We start from the raw sequence: 22,239 nt of genomic DNA, 5'->3' as shown, positions 1-22,239 counted from the left end.
AAAGCCCAGAGGAGTCAGGTTGGAAGCCGAAGGTCTTGCACGGTGCGTGTGAGCAGAATGATGGCCTGGCTCCCACCAGGACCAAACCGCACAACCTCCTTATACGCCTGGTTATTAATGCTTTCTCGAAGCCCGCTCCGGCCCAGAAGGCAAGAGTGGTAATCACAGCCAAGGCACTGATCCCGAACTGTGTACAACAGGGCCCTGTTCTAATACCCGCTTTGAAGCTTCGTTAACTTGGGAGAGCTCATCAGAGGAGCAGGCTGCGTACCCGAGTTAGAAGAAACCAGGAGAAGGCGTGCCCTCGCCTCTGCTGAGGCTGGTTCTAGTCTCTTGAACTGGGCAGGTACTCCGGCGGCAGCTGAGCAAGTTGACTAATTGTCAGAGTTGCTACTCTCGTCATTTGTCTAACAATTAAATGTTCTCTCCCGTTTAAACAGACAAGGCTCTAAAAGCCTGTTGTTCGGGGGAGACACTTTACCCCACATGAGCAGAACCTTTATTAGGAGGTTGTTTTCAGCACTAGCCATTCTGGAAGAAATAGTAGTATCATTTGGATGACCCTTGTGCAGTTTTTCTCTCTTCATCCTCACTCACTGCTCCCAGAAGAGGAAGAGTGAATTCCCAGGTTTGGGAGCAGGGTCAGGAAGGGGGCTGGGTGTGGTCAGCCCAATCCCTTCTCCTTGCGAGCGGCTGCTTCCAGGACACACATCCCTAGTCCCTCCATGCCCTGAGACGGACCTGTATGTCTTAGTTAGATAAGCACTTGGTGCGGAAGAGTATGTTACATACTGTTACATACTGACCTGCCTTCCCCAAACACCAGGATCATTATCACCACCCTGAGAATGAATAGAGACCTTGAGTGCCAGGCACTGTGCTAAGCACTTCATATGCATTCTCCCATGAAACCAAGGAAACCAAAGCAACACACCCAAGATAACATGCCCAGAACGTGGTGGAGCAGGACCCCAGCACTTGCCCAGTGCTACCTTGCCTTCGGAGATAGCCGTGGGCAGAGAGCTGATAATAGTTGCAGACCTGAATCTGATCTCCTGTGGATGGCACAGGACTCTGAAGTCTCTACAAATACTGGGCAGATTAGCAGCTCCTTCTAAAGAAAAATAATTGCCTCCCTTGCTGGCACACTGCTGGAAGAGGGGACAGTCCTCTAGTGGGGAAGAGTGCCAATCAGGTTCTTAAAACTAAAACGCCCAACTCAGCTCTGCCTTCTACTCTTATAGCTGAAACCCGTGGAACGCCCCCCAGTTAACACCACAGAAGCCTGGTACTTTGGGCACAGAGCCCAACCATAAACTGATTAGTATCCAACTCGTGCCAAAGACTCATTTGAGACATCTGATCGCAGAGAGAGATGGCCTACTATGCAGACTAGCTAGCCACGCCCCCTTAGATTCTCTAGTTTTAGCCGTAGACTAAATTGGATCCACACAAAGCAACGTTTGTCCTCCACAGTCACTCAGCTTCTTACAGAAACTCCTTCACACACTTAAGATTTACGCCCTCAGCTTTTATAGAGAGTGGATATGAGAAACATCCATTTTAACAATCACTCAGAGCCTTTCATAAAAGAACAGTTGAAAGCACTGTCCATTATGTTCTCCAATGCCCTTACATAAAAAAAGCGCATGATGAATTCAGTGCCAACAAAAAGTTTGGCTCTCCCGGGCTTCCTTCATCAGAGGTGAACTGTGCAATCACATTTCTCTTTGCCCCAACTCTTCAAAACTTCAGAGGCAAATTCAGCGCTCAAGTGCAGCTAACTAATGCATCCCAACCACCTTGCGATATCTATTCTTTGATTTGTTTTTACCCCTTTTGATCTTGATTTTATTTTTATGTCTCTTACTTTAAATTGGGCTTCATTTTGCAAGCCAACTGAAATCTTTTTTTTTTCCCCTCCTTCAAAAGTAGGACATAAATCCTAGTAAAAGAGGCTTTTTCTTACCCTCTACAAAATCATCACAGTCCTCCCAGCTGCTGCAAGTGCTCTTGGGCTAGCTGGACCCTTGCACATCACTGCCCTGATCTCTGTCTAGTTAACATGATGGAACATATGAGAAGACCCCAATTAGCTTCAACTCCCTCATCTGCTCTGTGTACCAACCCCAAGCAAATAAGGACAAGAATGGCCCAGCTTTGAGGACTCTAGGCTCTAGCGTTTCAGGAATAAAGCCGATTCCCAAAGCCAAAATGTATTTACGTAAGATGGCAATACTTGGGGCAGACTTGACTTTGAGACATAATTTTCTAAGTCATTTTAAACATTTCTTTTGAAATAAAAGAAACAAGCGTTCACACCAATTGGTAGATTCTATTTTCCAAAGATGTCTGCAGTAATGTTTCCCATCCCCCACGCCCTTTTGCCATGTGACCTTGCTACTCTCTCATTAAGAGATGGGGTCTCTTTCTCTGCCCCCCCTCGAACTTGGGCAGACACTGTAATGGCTCTGACCCATAGAAAACAGCTAAAGGAGGGGCACCTGGGTGGCTCAGTCAGTTAAGCGTCTACCTTCAGCTCAGGTCATGACTGCGGGGTCCTGGGATCGAGCCCCACATCGGGCTCCCTGCTTGGTGGGAAGACTGCTTCTCCCTCTCCCACTCCCCCTGCCTGTGTTCCTGCTCTATCTGTCAAATAAATAAATAAAATCTTAAAAAAAAAAAGGCCAAAGAGTCAAGCCCTGGGACAGCTTTCCACTGTGGAAGGCTGGGCACTTCCACTTCCTGCCTCTTGGAAGGCAGTCACCACCTAAGAAGTGTGACCGCCCCAAGCAAAGCATCTGGTAAGAAGCCAAAGCCATGTGGAAAGGGCCTGAATGAGACGCCACGTGGAGAGGGAGAGGGCCGGGGACATAGCGTCATGCACATGAGAAAGCCATCCAGAAGGGGATCCCCAGCCCCACTCGTCCCAGCTGTCCCTGCGTACATGAGAGATGAACCCTGTTGAGTCCTTCCCTAAATCCTGACCATCAAAATCATAAGCAAAATAAAAATCACAGTGGTTTTCAGATGGGAAAGAGGGGGAGTCCTTCAATCACAAGGGTATTGTGGGGATCAGATATTTAACACATGCAAAGTCCTCAGCCCAGTGTACAGTAAGTGTTTGATAAACAGTAATTATTATTTTCAATCTATCAAGCAGCAAAACTAAAAGTTCTGGGTAACACCTGCACAGGAAACCAACTTTCTCAAGAACTCTTTTGTGCCAACATCCCATAATCACATAACGTAAGACGATCTCCATAAACAGCGTCCTTGGCAGGTCACCTGTCTTCCTGTCTCTTCTGGACACTTCTCAGTCATCTCCAACAGGCCCCACGGTGCATGCGGTAAGGTATCCACATACATGTTGTGTATCTAGAGACAATTGTTAAGCATCAGGTCAGGCCCATCCAATCCTGGGCAGAATCCAGATTGGAGGTCCTGGAGAAAGGTCAGCTGCTGTACTCATGCCTGACTCACCTCCTGAACAAGTGTCCAAGCAGCTGTAACAGTGTGAGGCACAGGGAAGGAGGAGGAGATACAGGAGGAAGAAAGAAGAACACAAGCGGTTTTTCTACCACCTACACGCCCAGAAGGTTAACCCATGTGCAAATATCTCTGCATATTCTGTAAGTTGAACGTTACTGCTTTCTTTGCAATTCTTGTTTTCCTGTGCACGCGCCTGCACACCATCCAGGTTTATCTACCCATTCAGCCAATGTTTACCAAGTGCCCATCACGTGCAAAACGCCGCACAAGGTGCAGGTTCTGCGTCCCTTCCGTCGGTCAAGGTAAAGCACACTGCTGACTTTCATTGACGGGGTGCTGACACTCTGTAGGAAAACAAACAACTGGATCCTGGGGATCCTAATGGAGCCTTTCCCCACAATTTAGCCTCTTTATGTCTTCTCATTCTCTGGAGAACGGAGCCGCCAACAAATCCCTTCTGGTGAAAAGAGCCCCATTCCCTCCCGGAGCAACCCTCCTGCTTTCTGACAGTCCCTGCGTCTCCCCGGGCGATGCCAGGATCAGTGCACCAGCACTTCAAAGAGGCCCTCACACTGGAGTGCAGGCAGCGCTTTCTAAAAAAAAAAAAAAAAAAAAAAAATCCACCAGAGCTCTGATTCTAAATTGGCAGGGGGAGGGAAGGGGGTACTGGGAGTCGGCGCTGGGATTTGACGGCACCACACAATGCACTGAGCATCAGAGCCGTGAGACAAATTCAGCCCCAGAGATGAAAAGTCTTCTTTCGGTGCTGACAACATCTGTTTTATTTTGAAGGTTGCTAAGGAGAGTTCTAGCTGGGCCAACATTGTTCCAGTTCAGTACTTCATAGCGAGACTCTCGCACAGGGTTCAGACGGCAAGAATAAAAGCTCGCCAGATAAACCCTGCTCCTTTTACTGTGCAGATATCAAAGAATCACTTTGCTACCGGGGATGATTAACACCCTGCCTGGGCTCACTCGGAATTGGCCGTACCTTCTGCTCACTCTCTTATTCCTCCTCTTCTCCCTGCCCCCTCTGTCCCCACTTGCCAACTCCCCCTCTCTGCCAAATAAAGGCTCATTAGGAAGAAACAGACAGCGAATGTGCCACTAACCCGGGAGTATCTGATGCAGAGATGAGGAAGAGCGAAGTGTGACATGAGGGTCACGGTGGGAGGATGCTCAGCATCAGATGATGGAGGAAATGATTTCCTGGCCTTTAAAGATCTGGTTTACCTACTAACGTCAGAGTGCTGCCAAATGCCCGCATTGGGGCTCAGAAGACCCATGCGACAGCAAAGAGATCAAGCTCAAAACAGAAGAGTCTGACTAGTAGGTCCAGCTCCACCTCTGTAATGGCGGAGGTGGGAGGCGAAGCACCCCATCCTCCACTTGCCCCTATTCTGCTTAAGCTATTCTAAGATGGTAACAGGAATTAGAAAAGTCAGGCCTGAAGGGCAAGCATTTAGGAAAATAAGGGCCAGGGAAGATGCAAATGAAAGAAAGGCACAACAATTTCATATACACGCCAAGCTGTTATAAAGTGAGGGCCATGGTAGCCAACAGCTGAGAGCTACTCTGCTCCTCCAGCTGGGTGAAAGAGCCCACCAGGACAGCCCAGGGAGCCAGGAAGGCCCTTCCATTTAACTGGTATCTGCAAATAAAATCATGTTGGAATTCCAGGGCATTTAGGGAAGAAAAAAAAAAAAAAAACAACACCCAAAGCACCACATTCCATTAAGTGAAGGAATTCTCTTTCTGTTCCGGGCTTTAGGAAAGCACCAGCTCCTGCCGGAGAGCACCTCAGAGTCTAGGAAAGGAAAGGAAGAATGGCCAGTGTTCTCACTCCAACGAAGATCCATTTCAAAGAGCCATTTAGCAGGGCCCACCCTGCAAATCTTGACAACAAAAGGAAACTCTATCCTCTCCAATGAGGGCCTTGAGACAACTGAGGCCCCATTATCTAAACATTTCCCTTGCCAGATTCTATTTCAGCCTGCTTTGCTCCGCCCCCTCCCCCCCCCCCGCCCCGCCCCAGCTTGGGATCACTCCAGGCTAAAGCATGCATGTCCTGATGTAAAGAACGCCAGGATAATGCAAAAGGCAAGGCACAGCACTCTGCCCAGTCCTGATATCCCAGCAGAGGGAGTAAAGCCCCAGAGGCTAAGGGCCACCTTCCCAGCCACTCACCTAGCCAGGTCACGTCCACACTGGCCGGGGCAGACCTGGCCTCTGCCACCTTGTACCAGCTCCTGTTGTGTCCGGGTGCCCAGAGCGCCACGTGGCAGAAATAGTAGCCGGAGTTTTCTTTGCTAACATCTCGAACCAGTAAATGGTAGGAGCGTGCATCCACATGGCTCAAAGCAACGTGGGGAGAGCTGTGCACCAGGGAATCCCGGTCCAGCCTCGCCAACACGGGCGAGCCAGTCAAAGTGCTGTCAGGCGACCTGCCGAAGTACCATGTCACCTCGGGTCGGACATCATCTACTCGGTCCGTTGTGATGTTGCAGGTCAGATCCAGCTCCTTTCCCTCAGCCACAGACACGCTCCGGGCCACGGCCGCTCGCAGAACTTGAAAATGAAAACAAAACAAAACAAAACAAAAATACATCTAGATCATCTGGGTTATGTTTGCCCCTCCCTCCCTCCCTTTAGATCATCTCCTTCTATGTTCTTATTTATGGCGTTAAAGTTAGAAGGCTTTGTGCGATTCTAAGTGCTTGAGAAATATTTACTGAATAAATTAAGGAAATTATAATACATTTCTTTCCATTACATGAAAATACTAACAGCAGCAAACACTTAACATACACTTACGAAATGCCAGGCACTGCTCGGAGTGCCTTAGAAACGTTAACCTTCAAAACGACCGTAGGAGGTAAGTACTATTACTATCTTCATTTTACCGATAAGGAAACTGAAGCACAGAAAAGTTAAGTAACTTGCCCAAGGTCACACAGGTAATAACATGGCAGAGCAGGGACTCAAATGTAAGCTGTCTCCAGGGGCTCTGCTCTTAACTGTTAACGTCTGTTTGAAAAGAAGTCGAAACATCACAAAACTAAAATTATAGCTTCTCCATGTGCATAGTAAGACTTGGGTGATTTTACAGAGAAAGGATAGCTCAGTGCTGACTGGCACGCGTTATTAGTTGGGGACCAGGGGCTTGGGGTTGGAGGCTGGACTGCAGGAGGTGAGGGTGAAACCATCTTCTGGGTAAAAAAGAAGAAAATCCTAAACAGAAGGACCAGGAAAGTGAAACCAGACAATATGCCTTATGAGTCAAGCCTTCAAAATGCAATGTAATGGAATAAATGCAGAGCATCACTTATTCCATTAGACATACCCACCTTAAAGCCAAATATAAAACAGATACTCTAAAACGAAAACACAATGACTTTCGGATTATCCACGCCACTGCCTTCTCACAAGACTGTGGATAATTAAAAGTAGACTATATTTAGATGAAGTATTGAAGTATTTGGTGTCACAGTCTCAGGGCAGATCTGGTTTCAGCATTCCCCTGTCAAAGCTTTTTACATGGAAACATTTTACTTTATTTGAGTGTTGTTTTTTTTTAAGAAGTTGAACATCTGTAATCAGAGTAGAAAAACATTCAATTCGTGGTAATGCTCTGGGAACCACTGCTTAGATGAGAAATAGCTAACACCTCCCAGGGGATTCGAGTGGAGGCATGGTCTTCCAAGACTGGCTCAGCCTCAGCTGCTATCCTGAGTAAGCTCAGCAACAAAGGCTGGTGCCTGGCTCAGAAAAGGCCCAACCCCAAAGCCCATGCCCTCTGGAGTAGACTGCTTTCATATAAATGTTTCCAAAGCCTGACAACATTTCGAACAAGCATTTTAGGCCAAGTTCAAGACCCACCTTGATGAAGACAGAAAATGAGGTGGGTATAGTATTATGAAAGGGAATTTAAAAGTTTGATTTCTCACCTCACCCACCCTCCAAATTCTTCCTCCTCCTTAACCCCTTTAAAGGGGCCAAAAGTAATCTGAGGGCATCTTTTGAGAGGAGTCAGTATGGAAACTGCCGCTCTGAGCCTGCACTGTGAGGGGTTCGAACAGCCCCACAAGCAATGCCTATGGTCAGAGACCCTGGAATACTGCTGGAGTACCTCTGTGCCGGCTGGAGTACCTCTGTGCCGGCTGGAAGTAAAAGGCGGCTCAGGAGGGAAGCAGGTGAGTGAGGAAGGGGTAAATACACAGCTGTGGACTGCAGGTATGGACAAAACGGATTCTCAGCTTTAAGAATAACTGAATAGTTCTCTTTGTAATCTTCTCCCTGCAAGGTGCTAAATAGCTTGCCACATCACTAACCATTGTTCCCGTATGTTCTGGATTGGGGGCGATTCACAGCTGGGAGACAGGACAGAGCAGGTGGAAGGAAAAAAAAGAATAATTTCTAAGGATTCATAATGCAAGGGGATACCCCAGACAAAAGCCTGTGGTGGTGAAGCTTTCTCTGGTTGGATATAACTGAAGCCATAAATTAGGCACCAAGATCTGCATGATGCAGACCACTCCCAACATGGGGGGGGGGGGGGGGAGAGGGGTATTGCCACATACATAACACAGCCCCACTGTTTAAGTAGCTTTGGGCTGTTTATCATAATAATGCAGTAAGAATATTCAAGAAGCTAGCTATGGATAGTACAGGTGTTGACAAAAAGAGAGAGGCCAGCCCTCTAGTGTGGTGGTTCTTAACCTGGGGTCCAAGAAGATAATTTAGGAAGTCTGTGACCTGGGTGGGAAAAAATCTTGTCTTTGTTTTTACTAATCTCTACCTGAAATATAGCATCTCCTCTCATTACGAAACTAAGCACCAAACCGCTAGAGTATTATCTGTCCCTGGGACTTTGGCCCAATAGAAGTCAAGGATATTTTCAAATTACATTGCAATTGTTGCAGATATCTTAAAATATCATTTGCACTTGTTGCTACTTGGAAAGTACAGTGGTTGTTAAGCCTGCCACTATATATTATTTAATGCATTAATAAAGCACAATATTACCATGTAACAAATTTGTCTTAAAATATTTTGATAACTATTTCAATAGAATCATTTTCCCTTGTCAACCTACATACATTTTTAATGAATTAAAACACGTTAATTCCTAGAAGGGGTCTATGGGCTTCAAGACTGTCAAAGAAGCCCATGGCAACAAAATGGTTATGAAGCCCAGGCTCAGGAGAGAGACAGATGCTATTATATGCATAAGAAGTTCAGACTTTTCAAGTCTTATACTCGATATTATGGGTTTTGTGGCTTATCTGAAATAAAGAATACCTTTACAATTCAAATTCTGCACAAAAAGATAACTTGTTGCAAATCTGAAACTCTTAATCGTTCTGCACCCCCCCTCCCCCGCCGGCCTGAGAATAGTGTGATGCAAACTGAATATCCCAGTTTCTTAGGAGAGATTCCAGGCAGATCACATCCTTAAAGGCAGGCGACCTGAATCCACTTAGAAAGTGATTTCTGCGGCCAGTGGAAGACTGGCCATGATGAGTAGCCCCTTTCCTCGGCAAGAGCACCTCCCACCTCACTGATGGCCGCAGTCACTCAGGAACCTCAGTCCTGCTTTTTTACCAAATCCAACTCCTGGGCAGTGGTATAAATGCAGAATGAAGTGCTCAGGACCATGCAGCCTGCAGGGGGAAAATACTCCCCATGAGGACCATCTCCTGCTTTCCTTCCCATCTGAGCAACAGAGCGGCCACACATTCACATTTATACTCAGGAAATGAGTCTGCCCCAGGTCTTCCCAGTTTATAAAGCAGGAGGCGGCAGCAATGGGTCTGAGGATGTTAGCCTCCCAGAAAACCAAGGATAGCCATCCATCCACAGCAATGACCTCATCCTGAGATGGTCTCTCTACACTGTCTCTGCTGGAGCTCGAAGCTCTATGGGGCCCAGAAATGTTCCTCAAGCATGTCTGACCCCAGGGCCCAGACAGAGCTGATCATCCAGTAGGTTCTTTATTAATGTTTGTTGGACAGAGTCAATAACAGCTTGTTTCTCCTCTCTTACTTTTTATGGTTTTTATAAATGTATCTTGTATTTTCTTGCTTTCTAATAGGAATAGGAAAGTGTGTGTGTGTTTTTTCAAATACAAAGGCTGGTTCACAGGTGAGAGCACAGAGAACCGCCTGCAGGGAGACCCCAGGGCTGGATGCACACTCCAGGGGTATGTGTCATACACAGACCAAGAAGAGGCCCAGCCCTAGAGAAGTCTCATCTAGCCTGGATGGCATATCTAGAGGATCCAAGGTAGACCAGACGTCTGGGGAAGAGCCGGACGCACTCCAACGGCTGTGCAAAATAGCCAAACCAGAATTTCAGGAAACACCCAAATAAGATAAAGCCAAAACAAAATAAAGGGAGTGGGGGCAGCTCCGTCCCGAAGCCCCCCTGAACACCAGGCCAGACCTCATTCTGGCACTTGAAGGGACTTAATCTTTCAGTCAACAAATTGTCTTAGTATTTTATGCAACCCGCAGAGTCCCAGGAGTATGAATCCAGATGAGAAGCAGCTGTAAAGCAAAACCACAGGCAGCCAGCACAAAACAAACACACCTTCCCCAAACTCTCACCACCACCCTAACTCGCCCTGCCCGTCAACGGGAGGCCTCACGTGGCCAGCACCGACCTTGTCCCCCAAAGGATGGGGCTCCCGCCTGGTCCTTTACCCGGCCCCTGGCCGGAAAACAGGCCAGAGCGTAAGCCAGACAAATTCCAGGAGCTCACCTGTTGGCTGGATCAGCACGGTGGCCACTTCCACGGCTTTCTCTTGAATCTCTTGCCAGCTGCCCTGCTCGCCGATCCACTCGCTGACCACGCACCTGTAGGAGCCCTGGTCCGAGGCCAGGGCGCGGGCCACGGCCAGGCGGTAGCCGTCGCCGCCCACGGTGTCCAGGCGCACGTCGCCGGCGCGGTAGCGCTGCTCGTAGCCGGGCCCCGGGCGGAAGCGGCCCTCGTGGGTCAGGGCCAGCACGCTCCGCCGGGCCGCGCCGCGCTGCAGCTCCCACAGCAGCGCCAGGTGCGTGTGCAGCGGCGACGCCGTGGAGGCCGCGCAGCGCAGCTCGAACGGCTCGCCCAGGCGCAGGCTCAGGCCCGGGGCGGGCGGCGCGGCGGCGCCCACGCGCAGGGCATCGGCCAGCACTGCGGGAGGAAGCACAGCCGTCAGCCGCGCGCGCCCACGGCCCCTGCAGGCACCCGCCCCCTTCTGGGGCTTTCTGCCCCCCCCCCCCCCGCGGGAGTGGCGCGGCGCCCTCGCCCTGTTCTAGCGCCCACGCGGGAACCCTCTCCCGTTTTAATTCGTGTGTAATCCCAACTGACTTTCTGACCTGAGAAAGAAATTTTAAAAAAAAGAAGAAAAAAGGGAAAAAAGAAAAAGGAAAAAAAAAAAGAGAAACAAAAAGAAGAGGCACTAAAGACCCCCCCCCCCCCCCGCTAGAACTGAGGGGAGAACACTCCCTTTTGGGAGTTGTGCCTTAGGGATGGATTTCTGTCACCCCTGAGCAAGTTACTTCACTCCTCTGTGCCTCAGTTTCCTCATTTCTAAAAAGGGATGACAACTGGACCCATCTCAGGGAGCTGACAGCGCTGAAGTAGTGATAAGCAGAGGTGCTTGGCGCTCAGCAATGTTGGTAAAATAACTGGCTGTTACCGTCACACACTCCTCTGTTAGGGCACCAGGCTCCAGAATCTTCTACCAGTTAAAGCAGCATGTTCCAAAGAGGGCAAAAGCGTGGCATGAGCTGCCTGTGCCCCGAGGCCTGGGAAACGCCTGAGAACAACTAGGGTGAGTAGAAGGTACATGCAGAAAAGGAACCCGTCAAGGAAAACAGAACCCTCAGCTATGTACCCTGTTAGGGCCATCTGGGAAAAGGCTGGCTCTTTATAGGGGGCCAGAAATCCAGAAAGTATTGGTGAGTGCTATTTGGGAAGGGAAGTGATAATCGAGATAACCAGAGAAAAAGCCTCTACCAAAGGGCGTGGCCAATCTCTGAGACTTGTCTACAAGCTGGATAAAAGAACCCTCCAACCCTACTATTCATTATGTCTTTGGTTTTTCTCGAAATTCCACACTTAGAAACTAATTTAGTGTCCTTGAGAAAAAACTGCTCCATCTTTAGAAAGACCTATCCCAAAGACCCATCTCTACTGCAAAATGAATATAATGACCTTCTAGTATTATCCAGCAGTCTGTGAGTCCAGTTAACGGGACTCCGTTCTTGAGGCCAGATATCTGTCAGCGCATGGCTGAACAGTTTGAAGACCCACAATGCTGAAGACCAGACAGACCCCGGACCCTGCATGGCAGCCACCAGAGGCACTACCTGGGCAACCAGCCAGTCTCATTCATGACCATCTATCTGCTTTCCTCACCCAAGGAAAGCCTCTCCTTGCTCCTTCCTTCCAAAGACTGGAGAAGAAACAGGAAGACACTGGGGGGACAGGGTAAGGGGAATTCTCCTGCTGCCCCCTACTCCTCAAGATGAGAATTACAGGGGAGATAAATGTGCATCTAACCTAATGGAGGTACAGCATGTTTGTGATGACTAAAAGCAACACATAAATATTAACTGCAATGCAGGGCGCCTGGGTGGCTCAGTCGTTAAGTGTCTGCCTTCAGCTCAGGTCATGATCTCAGGGTCCTGGGATCGAGTCCCGCATCAGGCTCCCTGCTCCTTGGGAAGCCTGCTTCTCCCTCTCCCACTCCCCCTGCTTGTGTTCCCTCTCTTGCTGTGTCTCTCTCTGTCAAATAAATAAATAAAATCTTCAAAAAAAATTATTAACTGCAACGCAAGAATGTCTCACGGGACTTTTTTCTAAAAAACATCTTTGGGATTTTCTATAAAGAAGAGGTGATGGAAGAGGTAGATTTGATGTTTTAATACCTACATAATGGATATGGCTGTTTTATTCCCTCCTGAGTCAAATGGGGGGAACAGCCCCTGAGACATAGCAGGGTTCTGTACATCATTACAGAGGGGATGAATATCTGGATCAGCCCCTTCTTTTTAGATCATCACATACATCTTCTACTTTCCCAATCGTTACCTACGTTCCCTACTCTGATATACATGCTTTTTGGAATAAGGCAGGATATAAATAAATGCATAATTAAGTAATAATAACAATAAGCATGTTTCTATTTTGCTGACCCCAAATTAGTTTGTTCTCGCTCATTTACCAATTAGCTATATGATTTTTGGGCAAGTAATTAACCTATGCTCTTCCATTCCCTCCTATGTAAATCAGGGAAATAGTCTGCTGATCTTCTTCATTGGGTTAGAGAACTGAATGTGGGAATAAATCTAATAGGACTTGGAAAAGGGAAAAAAAACCCCACAAAACCCCAAACCTTCCAAATATATAAGGTGTGATTCTCTGCAGAATCAGGCCAATAAGCTAGTAGGGTTCCATCATAAGCTAGCAGTGACCACATCGTTCTTTCTCTACATATAACCCACACAAATTCCAGAACACACTGCCCTTTGTGAAGGGCACAAAGAAAGACATGAGCTTCGAAGTATCTGATATTCCCATAAAAGTGAACACCATCGTGACCATCACCTTCTCAGGGCAAACCTTATGAATGCTTACTATGGAACTGCTCTGAGGCCTGACACGTGCTAACTCACCTTGTCCTCATAACCTTTAAGGGGAGCACTGTTTCACAGATGAGGAAGATGAGGCACGTAACATGCCCACGGCCACTTGGTGACAGGTGGTAGAGCCAGCAATTGGATTGAATGCAGGCAACCTGGCTCAGAGCTGGGCTCTGCCACCACGCCAGCCACAGATGGTTCAGAATCATAGCGAAGAGAAAGGGCCCTCGGAGGGGAGCTAGCCTATCCTCCGCTTTTAATCAGGTAAGATACTTCTGTCCATCGGACAGGGAGCAGAGTCCCAGAGGAGTTAAGTATCTTGACAAAGGAGAGTGGCAGAGAAAAGTCTGCCCCTGATGAACCCCATGAGGATGTTACCTTTAACCTGCACTGTATCCTCATAGTTGCCCTGGACGGTGGCGTCGGTGCTGGGCGTTGAACATTTGTAGTGGCCCTCGTCTGAGGGCTGGATGTTCTTGATGTGGAGCTCCACGGCATCATTGGCGGTCCTCCTCAACACGATCTCGCCCCTCTGCAGGCGTTCACGGTACAGCTGGGCTGCGAAGCCCGCCTCCCAGGTGCTGGCAAGCTCCACGAAGCTGCTCCCCGAAGACGAGAAGCTCCAGTCAAAGTTCTGCTCGCTGGGGCCGTCATAGTCACTGACGTTGCAGGGGATGACCAGCTCAGTGCCCACCACCCGCACCAGGCTCCCTGTGGGGACTCTCACCACGCGCCCTCGACAAACAGCTGCAATGACAAGAGATGAGAGGTGGGACTTGAGTCACAGAAGGTCATCCCAGTATAAATGTGTCAAACCCGTGGGTGCTCCTGCTCACAGGCTCATGGCAAAAAAAAAAAAAAAGTGACATCTGGCCACCTGGGAAAAATGGTGCGCTGCCTAGGGCTGAGCAGAAAGAGGTTAAGCCCATCCCTAGAACCGTGAGCCAGGAATACAACCCTGAAATGAGCACCTCTCCCACAACAGTTTCCTAGGATTCACAGGGAAGAAGACAAGTATTAAAAGTAGGCTAACCATAAACCTGAATAGCTTCTTCCCTCCTGTTACTATTTAACATACCATTGTCACTCAATGTGATGTAGAAGTATTTTAGGGGTGGTGTGAAAGAAAAGGACACAGCTAATCAAGTATTTACATTTCTGCCCACCCTAGATCAACCCTCATCCCTAGAGACCATTCCCCAGGGCTCCTGAGACCTGATTTATAATGATCGATGCCAATTTTTAAACCCTAGAGCGGCCTGCTGATAAAAAGATTTAACTCTGGTTATCTGACATTGCCTATAAATTAATATTAAAATATGACGACCCCACCAAGTATTAATTTTCTATTTTCTGGCTCATTTCCTTCTCTCTGTTCACCCTGATCTAAATTCAGAATGAGGATAGGGAAGCACAAAAGGAGACCGTGCCTTGTCTCGCTGGTTGCTGGGCGTTGTTAGGAATGCAGCAGCTTGCTGGGGATGAGTTCAGTGGATGAAGCCAACAGTTTACTGGCACTCCCTGCCCCAAGAGCACACACCTCCCAGGCCTCTGATAGAGCTCTAGGGACCCTCACCTGTGTGTCCTTTAAGGGGTCACCTTTGCCGTGAACTTCAGTGCGATTTTGTACTGCATTTATTACCTGTGCATAGCATTTCAATTTGGACCAAATGAACTTGTCTGGCTCCTGCTTGATGTTTTATGAACAGGTACAGCACTAAGGCAAACAAGGGAAAGCATGGGCTCCGAAATCCAGGAGACCCAAGTTTGTCTATTTTCTTAAGTCAAAAATTTCTTTTATTTTGTACTTGAGTGACATAACACAAAATAACACCTGCATCCCACACACATTCCTCGTACTGGGATGAGGGCACATTCACTAAGTTTCTCTAAATTAACTTCTTCAATATTAACATCAGGTATAGCTATCTCAAAAGAAACATCACTCAGGGCGCCTGGGTGGCTCAGTCGGTTAGCATCTGACTCTGGATTTCAGCTCAGATTATGGTCTCAGGGTTGTGAGATCCAGCTAACATTGGGCTCTGTGCTCAGCTGGAGTCAGCTGGAGATTCTCTCTCTCCCTCTTCCTACGCCCCTCTCCCCGTGCCTGCACTCTCTCTCAAGATAAATAAATAAATCTTTTTAAAAAAATTTTTAAAGATTTTTTAAAAATTTATTTATCTGAGAGACAGGGAGAGGGAGTACGAGCAGGGGGAGGGGCCGAGGGGGAAGCAGACTCCACGCTGACCAGGGAGCCTGATGTGGGGCTCAATCCCAGGACCCTGGGATAGTGACCTGAGCCAAAGTCAGACCCTTAACCGACTGAGCTGCCCAGGCACCCCTAAAAATAAATAAATAAATCTTTAAAAAAAAAATTTCAAGGGGCTCCTGGGTGGCTCAGTTGGTTGAGCATCTGACTTGATTCTGGCTCGGGTCACAATCTCAGGGAGCCCTGCCTTGGATCTGCACTCAGCATAGAGTCTGCTTGAGATTCTCTTTCTCTCCCTCCGCCCCTTCCCCTGCTTGAGCTCTCTCTCTCTCTCTCTCTCAAATAAAATTTTCTTAAAAAAATCGCTCAAAAATTGTAAGAATTTTGAAAAAATACTCACTGTTTAAAAAACTGAACAAAATCAACACTATGCTAACAATTATAGTGGAAGGAAAAGAAAGCATGAAGTTGTTAGAACGACTGGGAAGAGCTCCTTCCTGATACAAAGAGATTATATTTTTATAAGGGAATCAGTTATGTTTTATACAGAAATCACACACAAAATTGAGTAATTTCCCCACAAAATTTAGTTGCAAGACCAACTACCACACCAGATTTACCCTCACGGATATACCCTGAAGGAGACCCAAGTTTAAATCTGAGAGACTGACCGACCTCTCTCAGCTTTGGCTTCCTCAACTATCATATGGGGCAAGAAAGATTTACTGAGTTCATGAAATAAAATGCCTGGCTGAGAGTCTGTCATGTAATAAGAGCCCACTAAGATAGGAACTTATGTCTTTTCAATTTTGTATTTTTATCATTTGTTACTGGTTGAGTTCTGCTCCCCCCAACAAAACTCATCCGGTGGAGCCCTAGCCCCCCGTACCTCAACATGTGACCTGACTTGGGAACGGGGTCACTGCAGATGTGATCCATGGTTATTAGACACCATTGGGTGAGGTCATACGAGAACAGGGTGGGACCCTAATCCAATGACTGGTATCCTTAAAAAAGGGGTAAGCCCACATGCACACAGACATGCATACAGGGAGAACACCATGTGAAGATGAAGGCAGGGATGGGGGTGAAGTCTCTACAAGCCCAGGAACATCAAAGATGGCCCACAAACCACCGGGAGCTGGTGGGGAGGCCTGAAATAGACTCCCCCTCACCTTCTGAAGGAAGCGACCCCGCCAACAAGTGGCCTGCTCATCCCAGGAGCTGTGAGAGAGCATGTTTCTGCTGGTTAAGCCACCCAGTCAGTGGGTCTTTGTTGCAGCGGCCCAAACAAACTAATATACCATTGTTGCTTGTTTTTCAATGATTTAATTCATGTTTTTCAAAGTCTGAGCTGCCATTTAGTGGTTGTGAAATGAATTTATAGTGGTTGTGACCAGCATGTGTGTGTCTTACTACAATGAAACAGAAGAGGAAATATTAGAGTCCACTGCGTTTAGTAAGGAGTAAATACTGTTTCAGTACATTTTAAGTACACAAAGGTGTGTGTGTACCAGAATACGATGAAAACATTTATCTTCATTTGTATTGGAGTAAAAGGGAAAAAAAAAGTTGCACACTTTTTAAAAGCCATCTCTGGTTTTCACCCATTATCATTTCCCTTGAAAAGGGAAAGCATCCATAGGAGAGAAATGGTGGTAAGGTTAGTGTGTGCTCCGAGCAGGGGGTTGTACGCCAGCCTGGCTGGGGGGCAGGTCCAGACTGCTGCCCAGTTCGAAGAAAAGATGCTGCGCCCAAAAGCACTCCCCTTAAAAACAGAATTGCAACTCAGGCCTATGGGTCACATCTCTTCCTGCAGACAACAGAACCAACCTCAAATATTTTTTTTTTAAGATTTTATTTTTATTTGTTAGAGAGAGAGGGTGCACGCACACGCAAGAAAGTGAGCAAGAGCACAAGCAGGGGGAGCGGCAGGCAGAGGGAGAAGCAGGCTCCCCGCTGAGCAGGGAGCCCAACGTGGGACTCGATCCCAGGACCGTGGGATCATGTCCGGAGCCGAAGGCAGCCACTTAGCCGACTGAGCCACCCAGGCGTCCCCCAACCCCAAATATTCTTCCGCAGTAGAGCTGGCGTCCCCCAACCCCAAATATTCTTCCGCAGTAGAGCTGAAACATGCCGCTTTCTTCCTAAGGCAACTCGGTGCCCATAGGATGACAATGCCCATGAGCTCACACCTGCCAGTTCTGACAAACCGCAGCATATCTGTGCCTCTGGCCCAGCGTTCCTCAACTGCTCCTCAGATGGGGCTGACCCTAAATGACCCAGCCCCAGGGATGGACACTGGCTGACATCAGGTCAGTCAGGATCCTCCTGGCTCATTTTTGCTGAAGCTACTCAGAAACTTTCACTTCCTCTGGAATCAGGGTACTATAAAGATGATTTGAGGAAAAAAAGAATCCAAAGTGGCTGTGTAGGAAGATCCTGCATTCACCTCCTGCCAAGGACACATGAAATCAACAGCTACATCAGGATCCTTTCCCTCTGGAAAAGATATGAAAACTCGATGAACTGCTCTCCACAACAAAAGATAATAGGACTTCACTGAAATGGGTGAGGCAGGGACACGGTCTGGCCAAAACACGCCGCCCACCCCCTGCCCCGCCCTGCAGTGACCCCGCCAGAGAGAAGGATCTCACCAGACAGGCACTTCTCCCGGAGGAGTGGTCACAGTGCCCCACATCAGGCACTCCAACCCTTGGGGATCTGCATCAGAGAGATGAACTCCCAAAAACATCTGGCTGACATCCAAGGAACCCAAAGTGCCATAGGAAACCGAGATCCTCCTTTTAAAGGGATCACCTGCAGTCTCACTGGCCCCAGAATCTGGCGGAAAAAGCACCAATTCCAAAAGCACCTGGACTGTATGCAAAGGAGGTTCATTTGCTGGCCTGGGGGCATCTGCTGGAGGGGCAGGGGGCAGCCTGCTCTCTCCAGGGATGGAGGCACTGGTGGACACTGTTTGTAGCTCTCCACCTACCCTGCTAGCGCAGACTGTGTGCTTGGGCACACACCCACCCACTGCCTCACCGGGTTGGGCGGGGGCTGGTGGGGGGGGGGGGGGACGGTTATGCCGCTGTCCTGCCACCTTGCTGAGGCTGGAGATCCTGAGTGGCTGCAGCAATTCCCAGCTTCCCGGCAGGGGCAAGCAAGCATGAACAATCACAGCATTCTCTCCCTCCCGTGCTAAAGTCCATGAGCACAGGTAGCACTTGTGACACACCCCCACCCCCTGGCTGGGGCTGGTGAGCACCAGTGGTCATGGCATTGCCCCCTCCCCAACTTGGGACAAAGCATGCACGCACACATGGCCCGCTCCGGCTGCACTGCTAAACCCCGGAGGCATGCACAGTGAGGGCATTTTCCCACTGCCTTTCCCAAGCTGGTGAGTGTGCCTCACCCCTACAACCCCCCGTTGCCCTGCTAAGGTCAGCAGCCACACAGAAACCAGGCAGGAGACAGCCCTTCTTTGCCTGGCCCTAGTGGCCAAGGGGGCTGGCATTCCTGACCTCCAAGGGACTCTAACAATCAAAAAGACAGTTCTTGGCAGGCCAACACCCGCAGGGCACTGCACAGACAGCAAACTGAAGCACACGTACTGCCTTCCTGTGAAAAAGGCCTATTTACTTATCCTGAAGCTTCAGCCTGAGGGACAACTCTCAGGTTTCCAACACATCTAGAGGCTATGAAGGCGCTCCCAGGGAAGTGCCTGGGTATCTCTCAAAGAGATACCATTCCTGTGCACCCCACTGGCCTCACTATGGCTTGATGAGACTCTGCAGTGAGATTATACACTCGTTTGGAGCCCCAATTTTTGCAACGGTTGCCCAGGGAACACCTGCAAATCTCCTGGCCTGGAGGCCAGCAGGGTTTACAACTGCAGCCCCACAGGACTGTATATATTTGCATACTTTAAAAACTGCTGCCTAAGGGTCTGGCTTCTAATCAACCTGAAACTAGGTGATAAATGAGATTCGTCCCTTGGAACACTGACAGGTCTTGGCACATCCTCAACAACAGGGACATATCAAGAATAAATCAGGCTACTTAGACAATCACAAAGGTTTGAGAGACAACCAAGAGCTAGGGCAAGGTTGAACAAGAAGTATCATTATCTACGCAAGGCCACTCCTTCAAGACTGAAAGAGGAAGCTGTTTCACCTAATACACAGAAACAGAGTCAAACAAAATAAAGAAAGAGAGAAATATGTTCCAAACAAAACACACACACACACACACACACACACACACACACACACACACACACACACACCCCCTCAGAAAGAGACCTTAATGATATGGAGATAGTAATCTACCTGATAAAGAATTCAAAGTAATGGTCATAAAGATGCTTGCCAAACATGGGAGAAGAATGCATGAACCCAGTGAGAACTTCAACAAAGATAAGATATAAGAAAGTACCAAGCAGGGTGCCTGGGTCAGTTGGTTAAGTATGCAACTCTTGATCTCAGGGTCACGGGTTCAAGCTCCATGTTGGCCCACTATGGAACCTACCTTAAAAAAAAAAAAAGTACCAAGCAAAGGTCACAGAGCTGAAGAAAACAATAACTGAACTGAAATACATACTATACAGGTTCAAGAGCAGACTGGATGAAGCAGATCAGTGAACTGGAACACAAAACACTGGAAATCACCCAGACAGAGAAGCAAAAAGAATTAAAAAAAAAAAAAAAAAATGAAGATAAGAGATCTATAGGACATCAAGTGGAATAACATTCACATCATAGGGGTCCCAGAAGGAGGAGAATCAGAAAAAGGGGCAGAAACTTATTTCAAGAAATAATGGCTGAAAACTTCTCTAACCTGAAGACAGAAACAGACATTCAGGTCCAGCAAGTCCAGAGAATTTCAAATAAAATAAACCCAAAGAGAGCCAAACCAAGACACATTATAATTAAAATGTCCAAAGTTAAAGATAAAGAGAGAACCTTAAAAGCAGCAAGAGAAGAACAACTTGTTACATACAAGGAAAACCTCATAAAGCTACCAGCAGATTTTTCAGCAGAAATTTTGCAGGCCAGAAGAGGGTGGAGTGACATATTCTGCTGAAAAAACTTCTGACCAAGAATATTCTACCTGGCATGGTTATTGTTCAGAATTGAAGGACAGATAGAGTTTCCCAGATAAGCAAAAGCTAAAGGAGTTTATCACAAAAACCAGCCTTACAAGAAATGTTAAAGAGACTTCTTTAAACTGAAAAGAAATGTCACTAATTAACAACAAGAAAACATACAAAAGTAAAAATCTCACTAGAAAAGGTAAATGTCGGGGTGCCTGGGTGGCTCAGTCGTTAAGCATCTGCCTTCGGCTCAGGTCATGGTCCCAGGGTCCTGGGATCGAGCCCCGCGTCGGGCTCCCCACACTGTGGGAAGCCTGCTTCTCCCTCTCCCACTCCCCCTGCTTGTGTTCCCTCTCTTCTTGTCTCTCTCTCTCTCTGTCAAATAAATAAAATCTTTAAAAAAAAAAAGAAAGAAAAGGTAAATGTATAATAAAAGTTAATCCATATTAACCACTTATAAAGCTAGTATGAAAGCTGAAAGACAAAAGTAGTAAAATTAAAATTACAATAACTAGTTAATAAATGTATAAAATAAAATGGTAAAATGAGACATCAAAACCAAAATGTGGGCCAGCAGGGAGTAAAAGTGTAGAGTTTTGGAATGTGTTCACATTTAAGTTGCTGTCAATCCAAACAAACTGTTATATACATAGGACAGTAAATACACAGTAACCACAAAGCAGAAACTTACAGTAAATACACAAAAGAAAATGAGAAAGGAATGTAACACTAAAGAAATAAATCATACCACAAGGGAAGAGAAAAACAGAAGAGAGGAACTGCAAAAACAGCCAGAAAACAATGAACAAAATGGCAAGAAGTACATACCTCTCTATAAACGTAAATGTAAATGGACTAAATTCTCCAATCAAGACACAGAGTGGCTGAATGGATTTTAAAAAACAAGTCTCATTTATACACTGCCTACAAGAGACTCACTTGGGCACACACAGACTGAAGGTGAAGGGATGGAAAAAGATATTCCCTGCAAATGGAAATGAAAAGAAAGCTGGTGTAGCTATACTCACAGCACACAAAATAGACTTTCAAACAAAGACTGTCATAAAAGACCAAGAGGGCCACTACATAATGATAAAGGGTTAAAGCAAGCAAGAAGATATAACATTTGTATATTTTCATGCACCCAACACAGGAGCACCAAAATATCTAAAGCAAATATTAACAGACCTAATGAGGGAAACTGACAGCAATACAATCATAGTAGAGGACTTTAAAACCCCACTTACATCAGGAGATAGATCATCTAGACTGATAATCAGCAAGGAACATCAGCTTTAAACAACACATTATTGGGGCAGTTGGACTTAACAGATATATACAGAACATTCCATCCAAAAGCAGCAAAATACACATTCTTCTCATGTGCACATGGAATATTCTCCAAGAAAGCTCACGTTAGGTCGTGAAACAAGTCTCAATAAATTCAGGAAGACTGAAATCATATCAAGCATCTTTCCCAAACACAATGGTATGAAACTAGAAATCAATTACAAAAAGAAAACTAAAAAAACCCACAAATACATGGAGATTAAACAACATGCTACTGAACACCGTTGGGTCAACAAAGAAATCAAAAGAGAAATTAAAGAAAAAATACCTAGAGAAAAATGAACAGAAATATGACATACCAAAATCTACGGGACTCAGCAAAGTGGTTCTAAGAGGTAAATTCATAGCAATGCAGGCCTACCTCAAGAAACAAGAGAAGTATCAAATAATCAATCTAACTGTATGCTTAAAGGAACTAGAAAAAGAAGAACAAAAGAAGCCCAAATTTAGAAGGAAGG

General features: G+C 47.0%; 1 protein-coding gene across 1 annotated transcript in view; it reads right to left on the bottom strand.

The window, feature by feature from the left end:
• PTGFRN (prostaglandin F2 receptor inhibitor) overlaps positions 1–22,239 on the bottom strand; it is a 79,939-nt gene that overhangs the window by 28,530 nt on the left and 29,170 nt on the right. Inside the window, exons 2-4 of the mRNA XM_027623971.2 lie at positions 13,503–13,871; positions 10,255–10,668; positions 5,680–6,060 (exon numbers count right to left, since the gene is read on the bottom strand). Coding sequence (XP_027479772.1) covers positions 5,680–6,060; positions 10,255–10,668; positions 13,503–13,871 — 1,164 coding nt within the window. The remainder of the gene's footprint in view (positions 1–5,679; positions 6,061–10,254; positions 10,669–13,502; positions 13,872–22,239) is intronic.

The sequence above is a fragment of the Zalophus californianus genome, chromosome 4, assembly GCF_009762305.2.
Source record: "Zalophus californianus isolate mZalCal1 chromosome 4, mZalCal1.pri.v2, whole genome shotgun sequence".
NCBI lineage: Eukaryota > Metazoa > Chordata > Mammalia > Carnivora > Otariidae > Zalophus > Zalophus californianus.
This window is presented reverse-complemented; position numbering and strand designations above follow the sequence as displayed.